Source organism: Meles meles, chromosome 11, assembly GCF_922984935.1.
Source record: "Meles meles chromosome 11, mMelMel3.1 paternal haplotype, whole genome shotgun sequence".
NCBI lineage: Eukaryota > Metazoa > Chordata > Mammalia > Carnivora > Mustelidae > Meles > Meles meles.
Window position 1 is genome coordinate 35,647,569 of NC_060076.1, and position 18,683 is coordinate 35,666,251.

The 18,683-nt window shown below is 38.8% G+C and overlaps 1 protein-coding gene across 4 annotated transcripts in view; it reads right to left on the bottom strand.

Moving 5' to 3' along the window:
* Positions 1-18,683, bottom strand: part of MELK (maternal embryonic leucine zipper kinase) — a 97,310-nt gene that overhangs the window by 40,519 nt on the left and 38,108 nt on the right. For all 4 annotated transcript variants that reach the window (XM_046021774.1, XM_046021770.1, XM_046021772.1 and 1 more), the window contains 2 exons: positions 7,159-7,227; positions 5,608-5,706 (listed from right to left, as the gene is read on the bottom strand). In XM_046021774.1, coding sequence (XP_045877730.1) covers positions 5,608-5,706; positions 7,159-7,227 — 168 coding nt within the window. The remainder of the gene's footprint in view (positions 1-5,607; positions 5,707-7,158; positions 7,228-18,683) is intronic.

Genomic DNA, 18,683 nt, shown 5'->3' on the forward strand with positions numbered 1-18,683 from the left:
AATATTTTCATGGAACCATAAAAGACACCACGTAGCCAAAGCAACCTTGAAAAAAGAAAACAAAGCTGGAGGCACCATGATTTTGGACTTCAAGTTATATTACAAAGCTGTAGTAATCAAAACAGTATTGTACTGGCACAGAAATAAACACATAAAATCAATAAAACAGAATAGAAAACCCAGAAATGAATCTACAATTATACAGTCAATCTTCAATGAAGCAGTAAAGAATATCCAAAGGGAAAAAAAATGTCTCTTCAACAAATGGTGTTAGGAAATCTGGACAGCAACATGCAAAAGAATAAAACCGGACCATTTTCTTACACCATACACAGAAATAAATTCAAAATGGATTAAAGACCTAAATGTAAGATCTGAAACCATGAAAATCCTAGAAGAGAACACAGGCAGTACTTTTTTGACATAGTAACTTCTTTCTAGGTAATGTCTCCTAAGGCAAAGGAAACAAAATGAAAAATAAACCATTGGAACTACACCAAAATTAAAAGCTTCTACACAGTGAAAGAAACAATCAACAAAACTAAAATGTAACCTATGGAATGGGAGAATATATTTGCGAATTATATATCTAATAAAGGGTTAGTATCCAAAATATATTAAGAACTTATCCTACTCAACACCCAAAAGATGAATAATTCAATTAAAAATGGGCAGAAGAACTACAGGGTATTTACCCCAAAGATACAAACGTAGTGATCCAAAGGGGCACATGCACCCCAATGTTTATAGCAGCAATGTCCATAATACCCAAACTATGAAAAGAGCCAAGATGTCCATCAACAGATGAATGGATAAAGATGACATGGTATGTATATACGATGGAATATTATGCAGTCATCAAAAAGACCTGAATCTTGCCATTTACAGTGACACGGATGGAACTAGAGGGTATTATGCTAAGCAAAATAAGTCAATCAGAGTCAGACAATTATCATATGATCTCACTGATATGAGGTATTTGAGAAAAAAGTGGATCATAGGGAAAGGGAGGGAAAAATGAAAAAAGACAAAACCAGAGAGGGAGATGAACCATGAGAGATTCTTAATCTCAGGAAACAAACTGAGGATTACTGGAGGGGAGGATGGCGGGAGGGATGGGGTGGCTGGGCGATAGACACTGGGGAGGGTATGTGCTATGGTGAGTGCTATGAATTGTGTAAGACTGATGAATCACATACCTGTACCCCTGAAACAAATAACATATTCTATGTTGATTAAAAAAAAAAAAAATGGGCAGAAGGCATGGGTAGACATTTTTCCAAAGAAGACATACAGATGGCCAACAGACACATGAAAAGATGCTCACAACATCACTCATCATCAGGGAAATGCAAATCAAAAATACAGCAATGACCTATCACCTCACACCTTTCAATACAGCTAAAATCAACAACATAAGAAACAACAGGTGTTGGTGAGGATGTAGAAAAAGGCAAATGAGGGGCACCTGGGTGGCTCAGTGGGTTAAAGCCTCTGCCTTCGGCTCAGGTCATGATCTCAGGGTCCTGGGATCAAGCCCCGCATCTCACTCTCTGCTCAGCAGAGAGCCTGCTTCCCCCTCTCTCTCTGCCTGCCTCTCTGCCTACTTGTGATCTCTCTCTCTGTGGCAAATAAATAAATAAAATCTTAAAAAAAAAAAAAAGATGTGGCATATACCTATACACACACACACACACACACACACACACACACACACAGGAATATTAGCCATAAAAAAGAATGAAATCTTGCCATTTGAATGACACGGATGGAGCTAGAGGGTATTATGCTAAGTGAAGCAGAGAAAAACAAAATACCATATGCTTTCACTCATATGTGGAATTTAAGAAACAAAAAAAAAAAACAAGCAAAGGGAAAAAGAAAGAGGCAAACCAAGAAACAGACTCTTAGAGAACAAACTGATGGTTAGCAGAAGGGAGGTAGGCAGGTCGGGGCTGGGGAAATGAGTGAAACAGGTGACAGGAATTAAAGAGTACATTTGTTTTGGTGAGTACCAGGTGACGTTTAGAAGTGCTGAACCACTATATTGTACACCTGAAACTAATACTACACTACATGTTAACTAACTGGAATTCAAATAAAAACTTAAAAAAAAAAAAAAAGAATTAAGTCACTGCTCTAACTCTAACTTCAGTATCGGTAGTTACTAAAGATATCGTGGAGGACCAAAGGGAATATGGAGAAGAGAAATTTTAGGAGCTGGCAGTCATAGGATAATCAGAAGGGATTTCATAACAGTGGGCAGACTAGTGAGAAGGAGCTAAAAACAAGCTTACTCTGATTTTCCAAGACTAGCTGGCTATTGAGAAGCGTATTTATTACGCTTCTGTGATTATTCCAGAAAGCAAATACCTCACAGCTCTACCAAGTCCACATTGTGGCATGTCTGAAAAACCTGCAAGCTATTCTGTTGACCAAGCACATACCCCACTCCACTGCAGAAATTTTAGTGGATCATCAGAGAATGTGCCCAATTATCTGAAAAGGGCATTAAAACACTTCTTTAAAGCATTACTTTTCCAACCACATAACTATGTGAGGCTACATTTTCTTTGTATGCTTCAATCAAAACAGCATATCAAAACACACTGAATGCAAAAGCAGGTAAGTATCCAAGGATCTTCTATTAAGCCAGATTTAAAAGTAATCTACAAAGATGTAAAGTGATGACACTCTTCAAAATTTATTTCTTAAATCCGTTATTTTTCATTTCTTGGTATCCTTATCTATATATTAGGGATATGAATTGTATTGACTTAAAAGGATACATCTTTCACAGTGGTTCCAGGCTTTGCCCTGTAGTTTGCTTTGGTGAATGGGATATTACCAAACATGATGCAAGCAGAGGCTTGAAAAATGCTTGAAAAATGAAGGATTAGAGTTTGCCCACTTTCTTGCCTCTTTTGGAATCCAGGCAGCATTTCAGGAAGCCCAGGCTAGCCTGCTACACTCAATGTGGCCCAACAAACAGCCAGCACAAACAGCTGGGCATGTGAGCAAGCCGTAGACATCCTGCTACTATCAAGTCACCAGATGACTAAAGTCACATGACGACTCCAGGTAAGGAAGGTCTGCCTAAGAACTGCCTAGATGATCCTGCCTAAATTGCTGGTCCACAGAATTATAAGTTATTATCGTTTTAAGTCACTAAACTCTGAGATTTCATTATATACAGTAATAGTTAACCAATATCAAAGTGTACATATCCTTTAATAATATTCATATTTTTGCCAAGTTCAAGTTGCCATTTGTTTAAAAAAAAAGACTTAAACATTAATGAAAGAATAATTACTTAACTGTTTTAACTCACATAGGACTCTGTTTAAATTTTTTCACATACATATACTAGACCAATTCTCAGGGTATAGCCCACAGAGCTCTGAGGATCTCCAAGGTCAGAACTATTTTTATAATACCGTTTTTTTTCATTTTTCACAATGTTAACATTTGTAGTAATGGTGCAAACACAATGGTGAATAAAACTGTTGGTGCCTTAGTATGAATCAATGCAGTGACACCAACTACAGGAAGATACCACATTCTTAAAAAAAAAAGATACCATATTCTTTGTCATGCAATTATAGTTGAAAAAAATTTTAAGGCAGTTTCAATTAAGAATATCACTGATGGGGGTGCCTGGGTGGCTCAGTGGGTTAAGCCTCTGCCTTCAGCTCAGCTCATGATCTCAGGGTCCTGGGATCGAGCCCTGCATCGGGCTCTCTGCTCAGTGGGGAGCCTGCTTCCCCTCTCTCTCTACGTACTTGTGATCTCTCTCTCTCTGTCAAATAAATAAATAAAATCTTTTAAAAAAAATTAAAAAAAAAAGACTCACTAATGAAGTAGTAAAAAGTATTAATTTTATTAAACCTTGGCCACTCAGTACACGTGTTTTGATATTCTGTGTGACAAAATGGGAAGCATGCACAAAGCACTTCTGCATACCAAAATACGATAGCTGTTTAGAGGAAAAGCACCTGTATGACTGAGTTATGAGTTGAATCACCTGTTTTCTTCATGGAACACCATTTTCACTTGAAAGACAAACTATATCTACACTTGGGTATTTGGCATTTTCTCAAAAATGAACAAAAATAACGTGTCATTTAAAGGAAAACAAGCAACTGACAGTATTTGTTGCTAATGATATAATTTGGGCTTACAATCAAAAACTAGGAATTGGAGGACACCTGGGTGGTGCAGTCAGTTAAAGTGTCCAACTCTTGGTTTCAGCTCAGGTACTGATCTCAGGGTTGTGAGATTGAGCCCCCTGTTGGAGGTCTGCACTCAGCATGGAGTCTGCTTAAGACTCTTTCTCCCTCTCCCTCTGCCCCTCCCCACCAAAAGAAATAAATCTTTAAAAAGAAAATTAGGATTTTGGAAAATTTGTACCTGCCACCTTTAGTTTAACAGCTTTCCAATTCCTTTTTTTGTTTTTAACAGCTTTCCACTTCTTAAAGACTCTTCTGATAAGATCAATAGTGACTTTAAGAAATGTGAGGGTTTTGGGGGGGTGCCTGCTTCCTCCTCTCTCTCTGCCTGCCTCTCTGCCTACTTGTGATCTCTACCTGTCAAATAAATAAATAAAATCTAAAAAAAAAAAAAGTGAAGGTTTTTTTTTTTTATTATATAATGAAAGGTGTTAACTTTTGGAAGATCTGAATAACTCAGTGAAACAATATTTTCCAAAAAAACAATGCCTAATGTTACATAGGGAAGAGATCCAATGGATTTTAATACAATAGAATACAACAACTTCATTGATTCCACAAGCAACTAACCCTTAAGAAACCACTATAAGGTTCATTAAGAAAACTTAATGAACTAACACAGAATATCCCTACTTATCTGAAAAAGCTTTTAAAGTGTTAAACCATTTTCCCAGTACATATCTGTGTCTGCTTTTTCTTCATATACTTCAATCAAAACAACATATCAAAACAGAATATAGAAGCAGATGAGATCCTAGTGTCTTCTATCAAGCTAGACTTTAAAGAAATTCGCAAAGATGCTACTCCTCTCATTAAATTTATTTTTTTAAGTTACTTTTATGAAAAAATTAACTTGAGATAAAATGTAATAGGTTTACTACTGTTACTTTTAAATGAATCAATCAATAACTATTAAGAGTGTACAGGATTCCTCAGACTTAAAAGCGTGACAAGCAGTATAACCTCATTACTCCTCTAGGAAGCAGACAGAACTGTTAAACTACTTTTTACAGACAAACAAACAGATTTGGCAAAGTTAAGTGACATGCCTGCGATTTCTAGAGCACTGTTCACAATCCTAACTACATGTAAGAAATACCCGGAAGCTTTTAAAATTAACTACTAATTGTTCTGAGATGGGCACATTTTTTTTAAGTCCCAGTGATTCTCTTGTACAGCCTGAATTAAGAGCCACGGTCCTAGAGATTAACGGGCAAATGTATAATTAGGTTACAAGCCTCATAAACACCAAACTGATAAACAAGTCTACAAAATATATTTTCTTTTATATTTAAACCACATCACTATAGGTCCTGAATCCACACAAAGATCAAACAAAGTTTTTTTGAAAAATTCTACTGGACTTCATTTTACTTACAGAATTCTTGCTTTGCCACTCAACAGGACAGTTGTAATCGTGCATGATCCAGGGATGGTTCAACAGATTTTTCACAGAAATCCGTTTCTTTGGGTCCACCTAGTGGTCGTTGAGAAGTAGCTAGAGATTAACATTTCGAATAGGGAACACAGAACTCCTTTCCTCCTGAAGAACTCAATTTCATCAGAACAGATGTAAACTTTACCATCACGAAAATGTTGTCAAAGACCTTAAAATGGCCTTGGAATAAATTCTATAAAAAAGGCAACAGAGGCAAGAAAACTATAGCAGCCAACACACGCTTAGGAGATAAATGTTTAACAAACATGAACTTCATTGGTATGGACATTATTCATGAAGTTCAGTCAATCTATTGTATGATGTAATAGTCTTTGCTGGAAAACCTATTCACAGGAAATATTCACCAATTTAATATTCAAGCAGCCACAATGCAGGGCATTCATAGTGAATATGCAATCTCTACCTCCGATGAGCTTACAATCACATAGAACAACTTGAAAAGCACACCTCTCTTTTCCATTTGTAATTTTCAAATGTGAGGAGAGGAAAATTAATCAACAAAGATTAAGTTTTTTGGAGTTTAGAAGAAAGGATGAGGTGTTTTCAATCTCATTATGGAGATTTGGTGGTCTGGCTCCACTTAATCAAGGTGGTTGAGCCTGAGGTAAATTCTGAATAAAAAGTGGAGATGGCTTAATAGATGGGAAAACTGGAAGATATTCTGAATACATAATAATGAAAAAAATATTGCACTAATAAGATACTCATATTTTCAAAGTGTTGCCTATTAATCTCATTTTATCCTCATAACATAGAAGTGAGGCCAGGCTCCAAACCCCCATCTGACAGATCAGAACCAGGTTAGGTGGCATGCCTAGTGCTTGGCAGAGTAGATACATAGATTTTAGTACTCCTACCTTAAGCCCTTAAGAGGCCATTCCCCCTAAATCAGTGGTTCTCAAAGTGTGGTTCCAAGACCCGGAGCATAAGCAACATCTGGAAGCTTGTTAGAAAGGCAGATTCCTAGTCCTGCCCCAGATCTACTGACTCGGACACTCTTGGGGTGGCACCCAGCAATCTGTGTTTTAACATGCCCATCTGGCAATCTTGATACATGCTAAAGTTTGAGAACCACTGCACAAGGTCATTGGGTCCCCTCGATTGTCCATCAGTTCATTGAATCTTGTACTCCCTATCTACTGTACACCTAATGTGCAAGACTGGGAGCAAGAAAGGGGAAGACAGGAGAGCAAGAGCCAGTCGGAAAAGACAGACAATGCTCAAGAAAAAGGAAGGAAAACCATATCAGCAAAGACATATGGTAGAGATCTGAAAGAAAATGCATTCGCAACACAATTAAGAAAGCATCTAGAGGACGGCAGTAGATATAATGAATGGAATTTGTTAAGTTAATAGAGAAACAGCACTGTCCTCCAAACGCAGCAGCACCACAGACATCTTATAGTTGGATCAAACAACTGCAGTAGACAGTAGACTTCTGTTATTTAAAAAATAAATAACAAATCTTACCTGAAGCATTTGCTGAAGAAGCAGAATGCTACTGGATGAGAGCCACTTAGGAACCTCATATTTCCCTCTCTACAAAAAACAAAGAAACATTTAAGAGATTTAGGTTAATCGGCCTTGACATCAATTTCTAAGATGACAAAGTGCTGTAGGTGTACTTCTAAGCTTGAAGACTTAACCCAAATATAAGATTTGGTAAACATTATTAACAACATAAGAAACATATCTCTTGCCCTAAAGAAAAAAATCCAACAAATTAAATATTGTCACCTCTATATTGTCCGCATATCAGAGAAGGCCTAGAGCACAGAGAATGTAACTGGAATACATACATGTGGAAGGCTTTGGGATCTGTAATGTGATTAAATGGACAGCCAGTACACACTGTAGTCAATTTTCGTATTGCTAAAGCAAATTTTAGTTTATAATCTCAGAACAATTATCAGTTGACAAAATGAAGTAACAGAAAATGTATTTGGTGGCAGGACATAGGCTGTGGTTAAAAACAGGTCACATAGGAATGCCTGGGTGGCTCAGTCGTTAAGCGTCTGACTTCAGCTCAGGTCATGATCCCCGGGTTAGGGTTAGCGGGAAGCTTGCTTCTCCCTCTCCCAGTCCCCCTGCTTGTATTCCCTCTCACCCTGTGTCTCTCTGTCAAATAAATAAATAAAATCTTAAAAAAAAAAAAGGTCTCATATCATCCATAGGACAGAATTCATAATCATTGAGGGAAACTGATGGAAACCATTTTCTTTTTTTTTTTTTTTTTTTAAGATTTTATTTATTTATTTGACAGAGATCACAAGTAGGCAGAGAGGCAGACAGAGAGAGAGAGGGAGCAGGGTAGAAGCAGGCTCCCCGCTGAGCAGAGAGCCCGATGCGGGACTCGATCCCAGGACCCTGGGATCATGACCTGAGCCGAAGGCAGCGGCTTAACCCACTGAGCCACCCAGGCGCCCTGGAAACCATTTTCTAAGTCAAGTTCATGTTTTGGGAATGGAAGACGCTCAGGAGACAAATGTCTACAATCTAGAATACTCAAAAATTATAGTCACCAATTCATCAACCAAAGAAAAGACCAGGGGCTTGCAAAACACTAATAGGTAATAGCATATCTATTTACACAACCTGCCATCTCACAATTCAGAAGAAACAACAGAATCATTTCTCTTAGCAAAGAACAAATTGTTTAATGATGTTAGGATAAAAGGTTAATTATTCAAAAAAATTAAGATTGAACTTTAATTCACAGTTTATACCAAAATTAATTTCATCCAGATTAAAGAAGGAATAGAAATACATAACCACAGAGTACTTAAGTAAAGAAGAGGCAATTTTTAGAATTTTTCTAAACATGACAGCAAACCCAAAAACATAAAGATTAACAGTTGACATTTCTATATAGCAAAACAGTACTAAAAAGTTAACTAAAAACAAATGGAGTAAAGAAAATTTTCCACCTAAATGACTAAATATTAATAAACTTCATCGCATAAAAAGCTCTTACAAATCACTAAGGTTTCACCACCAGCCAACATGTGCTGCCCACATAGTCCCTCAACTCTTCAAATGGCCAGAAAACAGAGCCATCTTTAATTTCTCTTTCTCTCATAACTCACATCTGATCCATCAGCTAAATTTTTTTTTCACTTTATTTATATTTTCAGTGTAACAGTATTCATTCTTTTTGCACAACACCCAGTGCTCCATGCAAAACGTGCCATCAGCTAAATTTATTGGTTCTATATTAAAAATCTACACAAAGCCACTTCTCACTACTTCCACTATGCCACTAGCATCTCCCACCTGGCATATTGCAAGAGACTCCTAACTGATGTCCCAGATTCCACTACTGCCCCTCTCCCACCCCCAGGCTAATCTCCACTCACCAGCCATGTTCTCTTAAAACATCGATTCAGGTCATGCTTCTTCACCACCCACAACTCTCCAATGCTTCCCCAGATCATTGAATAAAATCCAAATACCTTATTTTGGTTCCAAGGTCCTACATGCATGTTCCCTATCCCCACTTCCACCCAACTCCTTGCTACTACCCAGACTCATCTCCTAACTCTCCCTCTCATTCACCAAACTACAGTGAGATTCCAAACACAGTCCAGCCTTAGGGTCTTTGTACTATTTGTATCTTCTGCTTAATAATGCTTTCCCCAATATCAGCAGAGCTTTGGCCTTAATCTTCAGGTCTCCACTATACACTAGTGGTATCAGTGAGGCCTCCCCCAACCGCTTTTATAACATACCATCCCCCACAATCATTCTCCACCTCCTTTTCATGCGTACTTTTTCTTCAGTCCTTATCCCACTCATCATATTACATATTTACTTGTTTATTTTCTGCCTTACTACAACAGAACGTAAGCTCCTTAAGGACAGGGATTTTGTCAGTACTGTTCTCAAAGAATAGTGTCTGGCTCTAGCATATAAAATGTATTCAATTAATATTTGCTTAGTAAATAAAGGAATGGGATGAAAAGCAAAAACTCCAAAAGAAAATGAACAAAGAATATTCATGGATAATATCCAAAACAAGAACTTTTAAATGGCCAACAAACATGAAAATATGTCCAACTAACCTAGTAATAAAAAAGTAATTAATTTAAACAAAAAGATAACATCTGTTGTCTATCAAACTGACAAACTTAAGAAAAACAATATCCAGGGACGCCTGGGTGGCTCAGTCGGTTAAGACAATCTTTAAAAAAAAAAAAGAAAAACATTATCCAGTGTTAATAAGAGTTCAGGGACAAGAGTACTTATATATATAGCTAGAGAATGTAAGCTTTCCTGGAGAATAATTTAGAAATACACATAAAAACACTCAAAATCGCATATCCTTGATCCAGCAATTTCACTCCCAAATTCATCCTAAGCAAATAATTTGGCATATAAAATACATGAACAGTAACATTCATCACAGAATTGTTTGTGATAACTTTGGAACATAGTCTGCTGGCAAATTCCAGAGGGTCAGGTCACAAAGTCATATCACAACCATTGTTTGTAATAACGAAGGAACATAGTCTGCTGGTAAATTCCTGAGGGTCCCCCAAACTACTGACAGAAGACAAAAAGCACTGAATAAGGCTCCTGAGTCAGAAATATAATACAGGTCCAGGGAGACAAGGGCAAGCACACATGCACACATGAACACATGTGTGCACACACAAACCCTACAGCAGTTAAAGAAGACTAGAAGGGTGGAGACAGGTAGACAGAGAATCTATCAACTAGCCCAAGCATTGGGGTTCTCTGCCCTTTTTTTTTTTAAGATTTTATTTATTTATTTGTCAGAGAGAGAGAAAGAGAGAGAGCACAAGCAGGCAGAGTGGCAGGCAGAGGCAGAGAGAAAAGTAGGCTCCCTCATAACAAATAACATGGAGGACATGGGGAGATGGAGAGGAGAGGGAGTTGAGGGAAACTGGAAGGGGAGATGAACCATGAGAGACTATGGACTCTGAAAAACAACCAAAGGGTTTTGAAGGGGCGGGGGGGTGGGAGGTTGAGAAACCAGGTGGTGGGTAATAGGGAGGGCATGTACTGCATGGAGCACTGGGTGTGATGCCAAAACAATGAACACTGTTATGCTGTAAATAAACAAATAAAAAAAAAAAAAAGTAGGCTCCCTGCTGAGCTAGGAGCCTGATGCAGGACTCGGTGCCAGGACCCTGGGGTCATGATTTGAGCCCAAGGCAGCCACTTAACTGACTGAGCCACCCCGGCATCCCAGGTTCTCTCCTCTTATAAGCTGTCCAGGACATCATCCTCACAAAAGTCAGGCCAGCTCCAAGGCCATGGGAGAAACAGAAACATATGGGTCACTCAGAGTCCTAGACTTACATGGCAGGTTAGATTTTGATTATGTTAAAGAAACAAGCAAAGTTCCAAAGAAGCGATATCAAACAATAAATTTCAAATGAAAAGGTGTCAATGTCAAAACAACTCCATCTCGGGGTGCCTGGGTGGTTCAGTGGGTTAGGCCTCTGCCTTCGGCTCAGGTCACGATCCCAGGGTCCTGGGATCAAGCCCCGCATTGGGCTCTCTGCTCAGCGGGGAGCCTGCTTCCCCCCCTCTCTCTCTGCCTGCGTCTCTGCCTACTTGTGATCTCTTTCTCTGTCAAATAAATAAATAAAAATCTTTGAAAAAAATAAAAACAACAACAACAACAACTCCATCTCGAACTCAGCCACTCTGATGAGAGCAGAGGGACTGGCCTACAAAGTGTTCCCCAGAAAAGGCAAGAGCTTTCTTTCATTTACAAATGACATTTAATGTTATTAAATTTTTCAATCTCCTTTATCCAGAGCACTCAATATCATCCAGAGAGCCCATTCTTATTTACACCTTGCCAGTGCACCTTAACACTAGCCAGTGCTGGAAAATGAATTACAGTGATAAAGCCTTTAATTCACTTCTCCTTGCTCCGTGCAGGCCTATCCCTGGCAAGAGGGCATTTTTAGATGCTTCAGCCAACTCTCTGGGACTGAGCAGTAAGTCACAGCTGCTGTGCGACCGGCTCTGACCCAGTTGGTCCCACCCTCCTATCTGAGCTCCTAACTCCTGAGATCAAAGGCCTCTCATGATTCAAATACTGGGTGTCTTAATTTGTTCTCTTTCTTAGCAATCTGACCATTTGTCTGTCCTCTCAAACAGTTGCGCTTGCTCTTACCAGAGTCCCACAGAAAGCAGAGACCAGCCTGGGGGTAAGGACTCTCCTACCTGCTTACACTGATCAAATGGTTATGACCTACCTAAATCTCCAATCACAACCTATTCCTATGGTGTCCTCTGTCATGTTTCATTCACTGGTCAGAACCCCCATGAACTCTGGGGGTCTCCCCTCGTGCTGACAGTGGAGCCTTTTGCTGCTTACTCTCCGGACACCGCCTACACTGGGTGCAGTCCCAAACACATATCCACCCAGAATGTGTGAATGCATTCTTATTTGGAAATAGAGTCTTTCGCAGATGTAATCAAGTTAAGATGAAGTCATATTGAGTAGGGGTGGGCCCTAAATCCAATATGACTGTTGTCCTTATAAAAGGAGGGAAATTGGGACACAGGGACACAAACACAGGAAAGTAGGCCATGTGAAGACAGAGGCAGACACTGGAGTGATGCATCTACAATTCAATGCTTGCCAAGGTTTGCCAGCAAACACCAGAAGCTAGCAAGAGGCAAAGAAGGATTCTCCCCTAGAACCTTCAGAGAGAACATGACCCTACCGACACCTTGGACTTGGACTTCTAGCCTCCAGAACTGTGAAAGAATGAATTTTTGTTGTTTTAAGGCACTGCCTTGTAGTACTTTGTTATAATAACACCAGGAAATTATACACAGGAGGGAGAGAGGGATGCCCAAAATAGTAACAGACCAGAGATGGGTATGTTAGCCAAAACCATGCCTGCCAGAGTGCTAAATACTCAGTACTGTAAGAAAGGCTAGAGTCATTCTGGGGAATGCCACATGTCCTCCCCAATGGAGCTATGCCCCACTGCAGCTGCCTCAGAACTGCCTGGTAAGGACTGCATCATCTAGTCAAGCCCTGCTCCCATGTTGAAGTGTAACCACCCACTTTCCCTGTTGGGACAGAAGAGCTCTGGAGAGTACCATCTATGGTAAGTCATGAGGCCTGTGACCCATCACCAACACCTGACATCTTCAGCTTCATTCTTTGCACTGAGATACTGACCGTAATAGAATTCAGAGCCGAGTTCTACTGCCAGGCTTAACCCAGCCTCTTAATTGTACTTAATACTTTAAAACACACAAAACACTTGCACATGTATTTTATCCTGTGCAGTAGGCAAGGATTATTAACCACATTACACAGATGAGAAAACTAAGTCTCAACCAGGGAAATCAAGCACTTGTTCAGTATTATAAAGCTCTTGTTCTCAGCTGGGGGTGATTTTGTTCCCCAGAAGACATCTAGCAGCATCTGGAGACCTTTTTATGTGTGCAACATAATGATTTAATATATGTATATATTATGAAATGATTACCACCATAAGTTTAATTCATATCAATCACCACACATATTTACAAGTTTTGTTTGCCTAGTGTTTTTCTTGTGATAAAAACTTTTAAGATCTACTCTCTTAGCAACTGGAGACTTCTTTTGTCATGACTTGGGAGCTACTACTGGCATCTAGTGGGTACAGGCCAGGGATGCTGCTAAACATCCTACAACGCATAGGACAGCCCCCATAACATAGAATTATCTAGTCCAAATTGTCAATAGGGCCAAAATTGAAAAACATTGTACAGAGCAAAAAAAGGGGTGGACATGGAACTAAAAGAGACATACGGTACTTTTTCTGTTGTACTATGCTGGAAAGTCTAAGAAAGCCTAGAGGTAAACAGGAAGAAAGGCTCCTTATTTCAATACTGGAAGTATACCCAAAGATCTAATGGAAAAGACCTTGAGATGAGCAATTCTTTTGGGGAAGAACATCTCCATAAAAGGCCCTCTGTCAACCAGGGCTGTGCAACTTAACCCTCGTTTCTGCTCAGTCTTTAGAGAATTCTTGTTTATTTAAGGGACGATTACCTTGCAAATGAGAGCAAGAAATGGGTAATAGAGAAACCAAGCGGCAGTGTGGGGGGGGGGGATATGACACCCTGTGGGCTAAGCAAGATAATCCTGAGAATTCTAGAGAGCTTGAAATTGTTCATTTTTCACATGGTTCTAAGAAAGGCAGGCAATCTTTCTAACACATAATTACAGTATATAGTCAACTCAATAATTGTAAAATATAATCTCATAAAAAGATAATGTGCCCATTTTCTTTAAAATTATAAATTATACTTGTTAGAAAGCAATTTTGCTTGCAAGCTATGCAACTTTCATTTACTAAATTATTTATACTTCCTTAATATTTGTGTACCCAGAACTGGAGTACAGTCATGATTGTCTCCTTTTTTTTTTTTTTTAAAGATTTTATTTATTTATTTGAGAGAGAGAGAGTGAGAGAGAGCATGAGAGGGGAGAAGGTCAGAGGGAGAGGCAGACTCCCCATGGAGCTGGGAGCCTGATGCGGGACTCGATTCTGGGACTCCGGGATCATGACCCAAGCCGAAGGCAGCCGCCCAACCAACTGAACCACCCAAGCGCCCAGTCATGCTTGTCTCTGAATGCAGTAATGGTAAATGAATATAGGTGACATTAATAAGATTAATACCCAATCTGCTGGTAATCATACTAAAAACTGCAGTTAAGCATTTTGGTTAAAATAGTCAACAAATGGAAAAGATAAACACAGTCTGCCTCTTAAACAAGAGTTACATATAGTGTGTCAAATATTGCTGGGTTTTTCAATCAGACCAAAAAGAACTGAAGGAAGTGTTATTCCCAAGTGAGGAATTTTAGAACATTCTAGGCAAAGATACATACTGCATGCAAGTGATACGACACCTTAATTAGATTCAACCAGCAGACTGTATTACACTGCGCCTCGGAACAATAGTTCTGAGCCAAGATTACAATAAATTTCAAAATCTATAATGTGTGAAATTAAATTCCACAATAATGCATAAAAGTCCTAATTTGAATCAATTTTCAACTTGCAAATACATGAAAAACTAAAAAATGAAATTCAGAGTAGGAGAAACAAAGAATATACAGTTATCAGTAAATAATATTAATTAGGAAGGTTAAATCTCTACTGAACAAGAATTAGATATTTTCAACCATATTCACTCCAATGCATAAATATCTGATTTACCAAAAATATCAGAATACCCCTCAAAGGATTAAAACAAACAAACAAACAAACAAATAAATGCAGAGAACACTGAAGATTGTATGTTGGTACATTCCCTATGCGCTGGAGAAACAACATATTAATAACCAAGGGCATTGATTCCATGGCTGCCATATGAATGTGAACTTGAAGTAGCAGCAAGTGAAAGCAAATAGACAGTATGGAAACTTAGGGCCAGATAGGTTAAAAAAGAAAGAAAAGAAAAACAAAGCTTAGAGTTAAGTCAGTAAATGAGAAACACCATGGATCTAATGTAATTCAGTTTCTGTAAGGCATTAACGGTCACTCAGTTCATCTTTGTGGATAAGATCACAAAACTTTGGTTAACTGTACCTTATAGGGACCAAAACCCAATTCTCTAAACACCTATGCTATTCAGTTTTTTAATTGACAACTTGGATTAGAGCTATTTAAGAAACGTGCGAAGGGGCACAATGCTGGGAGAGACAAGTGATACTGGTTTATGAGGGCAGAATCAAGATTTAAAATTTCAACAGAAATGCCAGGCTGAAACAAACAAAGGAACACAAATGGGAACAAAGAAAAGTCAGACAACTTACAGCTACTTAGAGCTAGAACGGACCTTGAAATGACTGATTTGACTGCAAGGCTCTAACACTACTGATAAAGAGAACAAGGACCCACCAAAATTGCTCCACCAGCAGTGACACCGAAAGTGAGTAAAAAAGCTGATGCACAATAATATGAATTAGGAGAATTAACTTGTGGTCTTGGTAAATCTGACAAGTTGGGGTGTCTGATACTATTCCCAAGTGGATGGACACAAAAAGAAGTTCAGTATTGGGGTCACTTTCCCACCTAAGAGTCTATGATTCTCTGGAGACTAGTAACTACAAAGTTGAGAAACAGTATTTCAGGATGAGAACTAGCTTGGAGCTTGACAAGCTGAGTTCAAATCTCTCTGCCACTTACCAGCCAAAAGACTCTGAGTAAGTTATTTAAGGTCTCTGCCCCTTAGTTTCCTCAACTATAAGAGGGGTAGAGTAATAGTAACTAGGCCACTTAGAGAATGACAAGAGAAGCTCATGAATATTAAGTACTACTTTTGTAACAAGAGAATAAGAATATCCATGCCAGCAAACATTTTATTTTTTCTAAGAATCCACATGAAAGGGTCATGAAAATACAAAACATACACACTTCAGAATGCTCTCTCTCCTTGGAAGGAAAAAAAAAGGAGTAGGGGAATAAAGCACAAAAATCAACAACAAGGTGTGCCTGGCTGTCTCATTCAGTGGAGCATGTGACTCGATCTCAGGATTGTGAGTTCGAGCTCCAAATCACAGATAAAGATTACCTGAAAAGCAAAATCTTAAAAAAAAAAAAAAAATCAACAACAACAAAGAAATCAACAATAAAAAAATTGATGCGGATGCTCTACGCAGCAGACACTTTGGCACAACTCAAGTAAACATACAACTCCACTGCTATAGACAGACTCAGACTTCACTGGAGAAGGCATCTCCTCCACTTCTCACATCAGTTTTAGGGGTTCAAAACTCACACAGAACTTCATCATTCTCTTTTTTTTTAAATTTTCTTTTTTTTTTTTTTAAAGATTTTATTTATTTCTTTGGCAGAGAGAGAGAGATCACAAGTAGGCAGAGAGGCAGGCAGAGAGAAAGAGGGAAGCAGGCTCCCCACTGAGGAGAGAGCCTGAAGCAGGCCTCGAAACCAGGACCCTGAGATCATGACCTGAGACGAAGGCAGAGGCTTAACCCTCTGAGCTGCCTCGGCGCCCATCATTCTACTTTTTTTTAAGATTTTATTTATTTATTTGACAGATAGAGATCACAAGTAGGCAGAGAGGCAGGCAGAAAGAGAGAGAAGAGAAAGCAGGCTCCCTGCCGAGCAGAGAGCCACATGCAGGGCTCTATCCCAGAACGCTGTAATCATGACCAGAGCCAAAGGCAGAGGCTTTAACCCCCTGAGCCACCCAGGTGCCCCCATCATTCTACTTTTTAAAAACTTATTATTAGCAAACCAAATTCAACAGCCTACTAAAAGAATTATACACCAATACCAAGTCAGATTTATTTAAACCCTGGAATGCAAGAAAGGTTCAACATACAAAAATGAATACACATTATACATCACATTAAGAGAATGAAGGAGAAAAAAAAAAATACATGATGTCAGCTGATGCAGAAAAGTCATTTGACAGAAATCAAAACCCTTTCATGATAAAAACATTCAATAAACTAGAAATAAAGAGGAAACTACCTCAAAATAATATAAGTCATAAATGAAAAATCCATAGCTAGTATCACACTCAGTGGGGAAAGACTGAAAGCTTTTCCTGCAAGACCAGGAACAAGACAAGGATGGCCACTCTCACCACTTCCACTCAACACAGTACTAGAAGTCCTAGTCAGAACTATTAGGCAAGAAGTAAAAACCTTACATGATTCAAAATTTAAAAGAGCATAGAATGAAAAGTCTTCCCTTCGTTCCTCTCTCCCAATTTTTCTCTTGAAAAAGAACAGCAACTACAACTTGTGTCCCCTTCTGTGTATGAGTAAATAACACAAATATGCCTCCCTTTGCTTCATTTTAACAAAAATAACAGTACAGTATACATACTATTCTAACCTTGCTTTCCCCCCCAACAATCTATCTTAGTATCAGTCATAACAGTAAAAAGCTTCCTCGTTTATTTGTATGGCTACAGAACATCCTATTATAAAGAAGTACAGTAATTTAATAGCAGTGTTTTTCAAAAGAAAAAGGACTATTAACACTCACAAACACAAAAATTAAGAAATAAAAACATGGACAAGCAGTAAATAAGTGTGTTTCTAGGCTATGAACATAAAGACCCTCTGAAAGGACTGGATTTCATACAACTGAAAGAGCACCCACGGCCAGGTCAGCAATCCTGGCTCATTCATTTTCCATTATTAATACCACAGATATGTTACCAAGTCATCCCTTTTTAAAATGGAATAGACGGGGCGCCTGGGTGGCTCAGTGGATTGGGCCGCTGCCTTCGGTTCGGGTCATGGTCTCGGGGTCCTGGGATCGAGCCCCGCGTCAGGCTCTCTGCTCGGCGGGGAGTCTGCTTCCTCCTCTCTCTGCCTGCCTCTCTGCCTACTTGTGATCTCTCTGTGTCAAATGAATGGATAAAATCTTAAAAAAAAAAAAAGTTTTAAAATGGAATAGACCTTATTACATCAAATCATGGACACATCAGCTTTCCAAACATTCCATTTAAACAGCACACCAGGGAAAAGTCTTTTTCCAGAAAAAGAAATACGTAAATGTAGAAATTTAATACATAATAAAACCATCCTTTCAAATCAATGGGAAAATGATGGATTATTCAATAAGCAGTCCTGGGACAACCAATTACTTATTTTAGAATAAATAAATAATAATTTACTTAAAAATAAAAGATCCCTAGAAACTATCACAGATCAGAGAGGGCTAAGAAGATATGACAACTAAATATAACATGGTGGGGCGCCTGGGTGGCTCAGTGGGTTAAAGCCTCTGCCTTCGGCTCAGGTCGTGATCCCGGGGTCCTGGGATCGAGCCCCGCATTGAACTCTCTGCTCGGCGGGGAGCCTGCTTCCCTCTTTCTCTCTGGCTGCCTCTCTGCCTACTTGTGATCTCTGTCTGTCAAATAAATAAAATCTTTTTTAAAAAATAAATAAATATAACATGGTATCCTGAGAGAATCTTAGAATAGAAAAAGGACATTAGAGAAAAATTAATGAAACT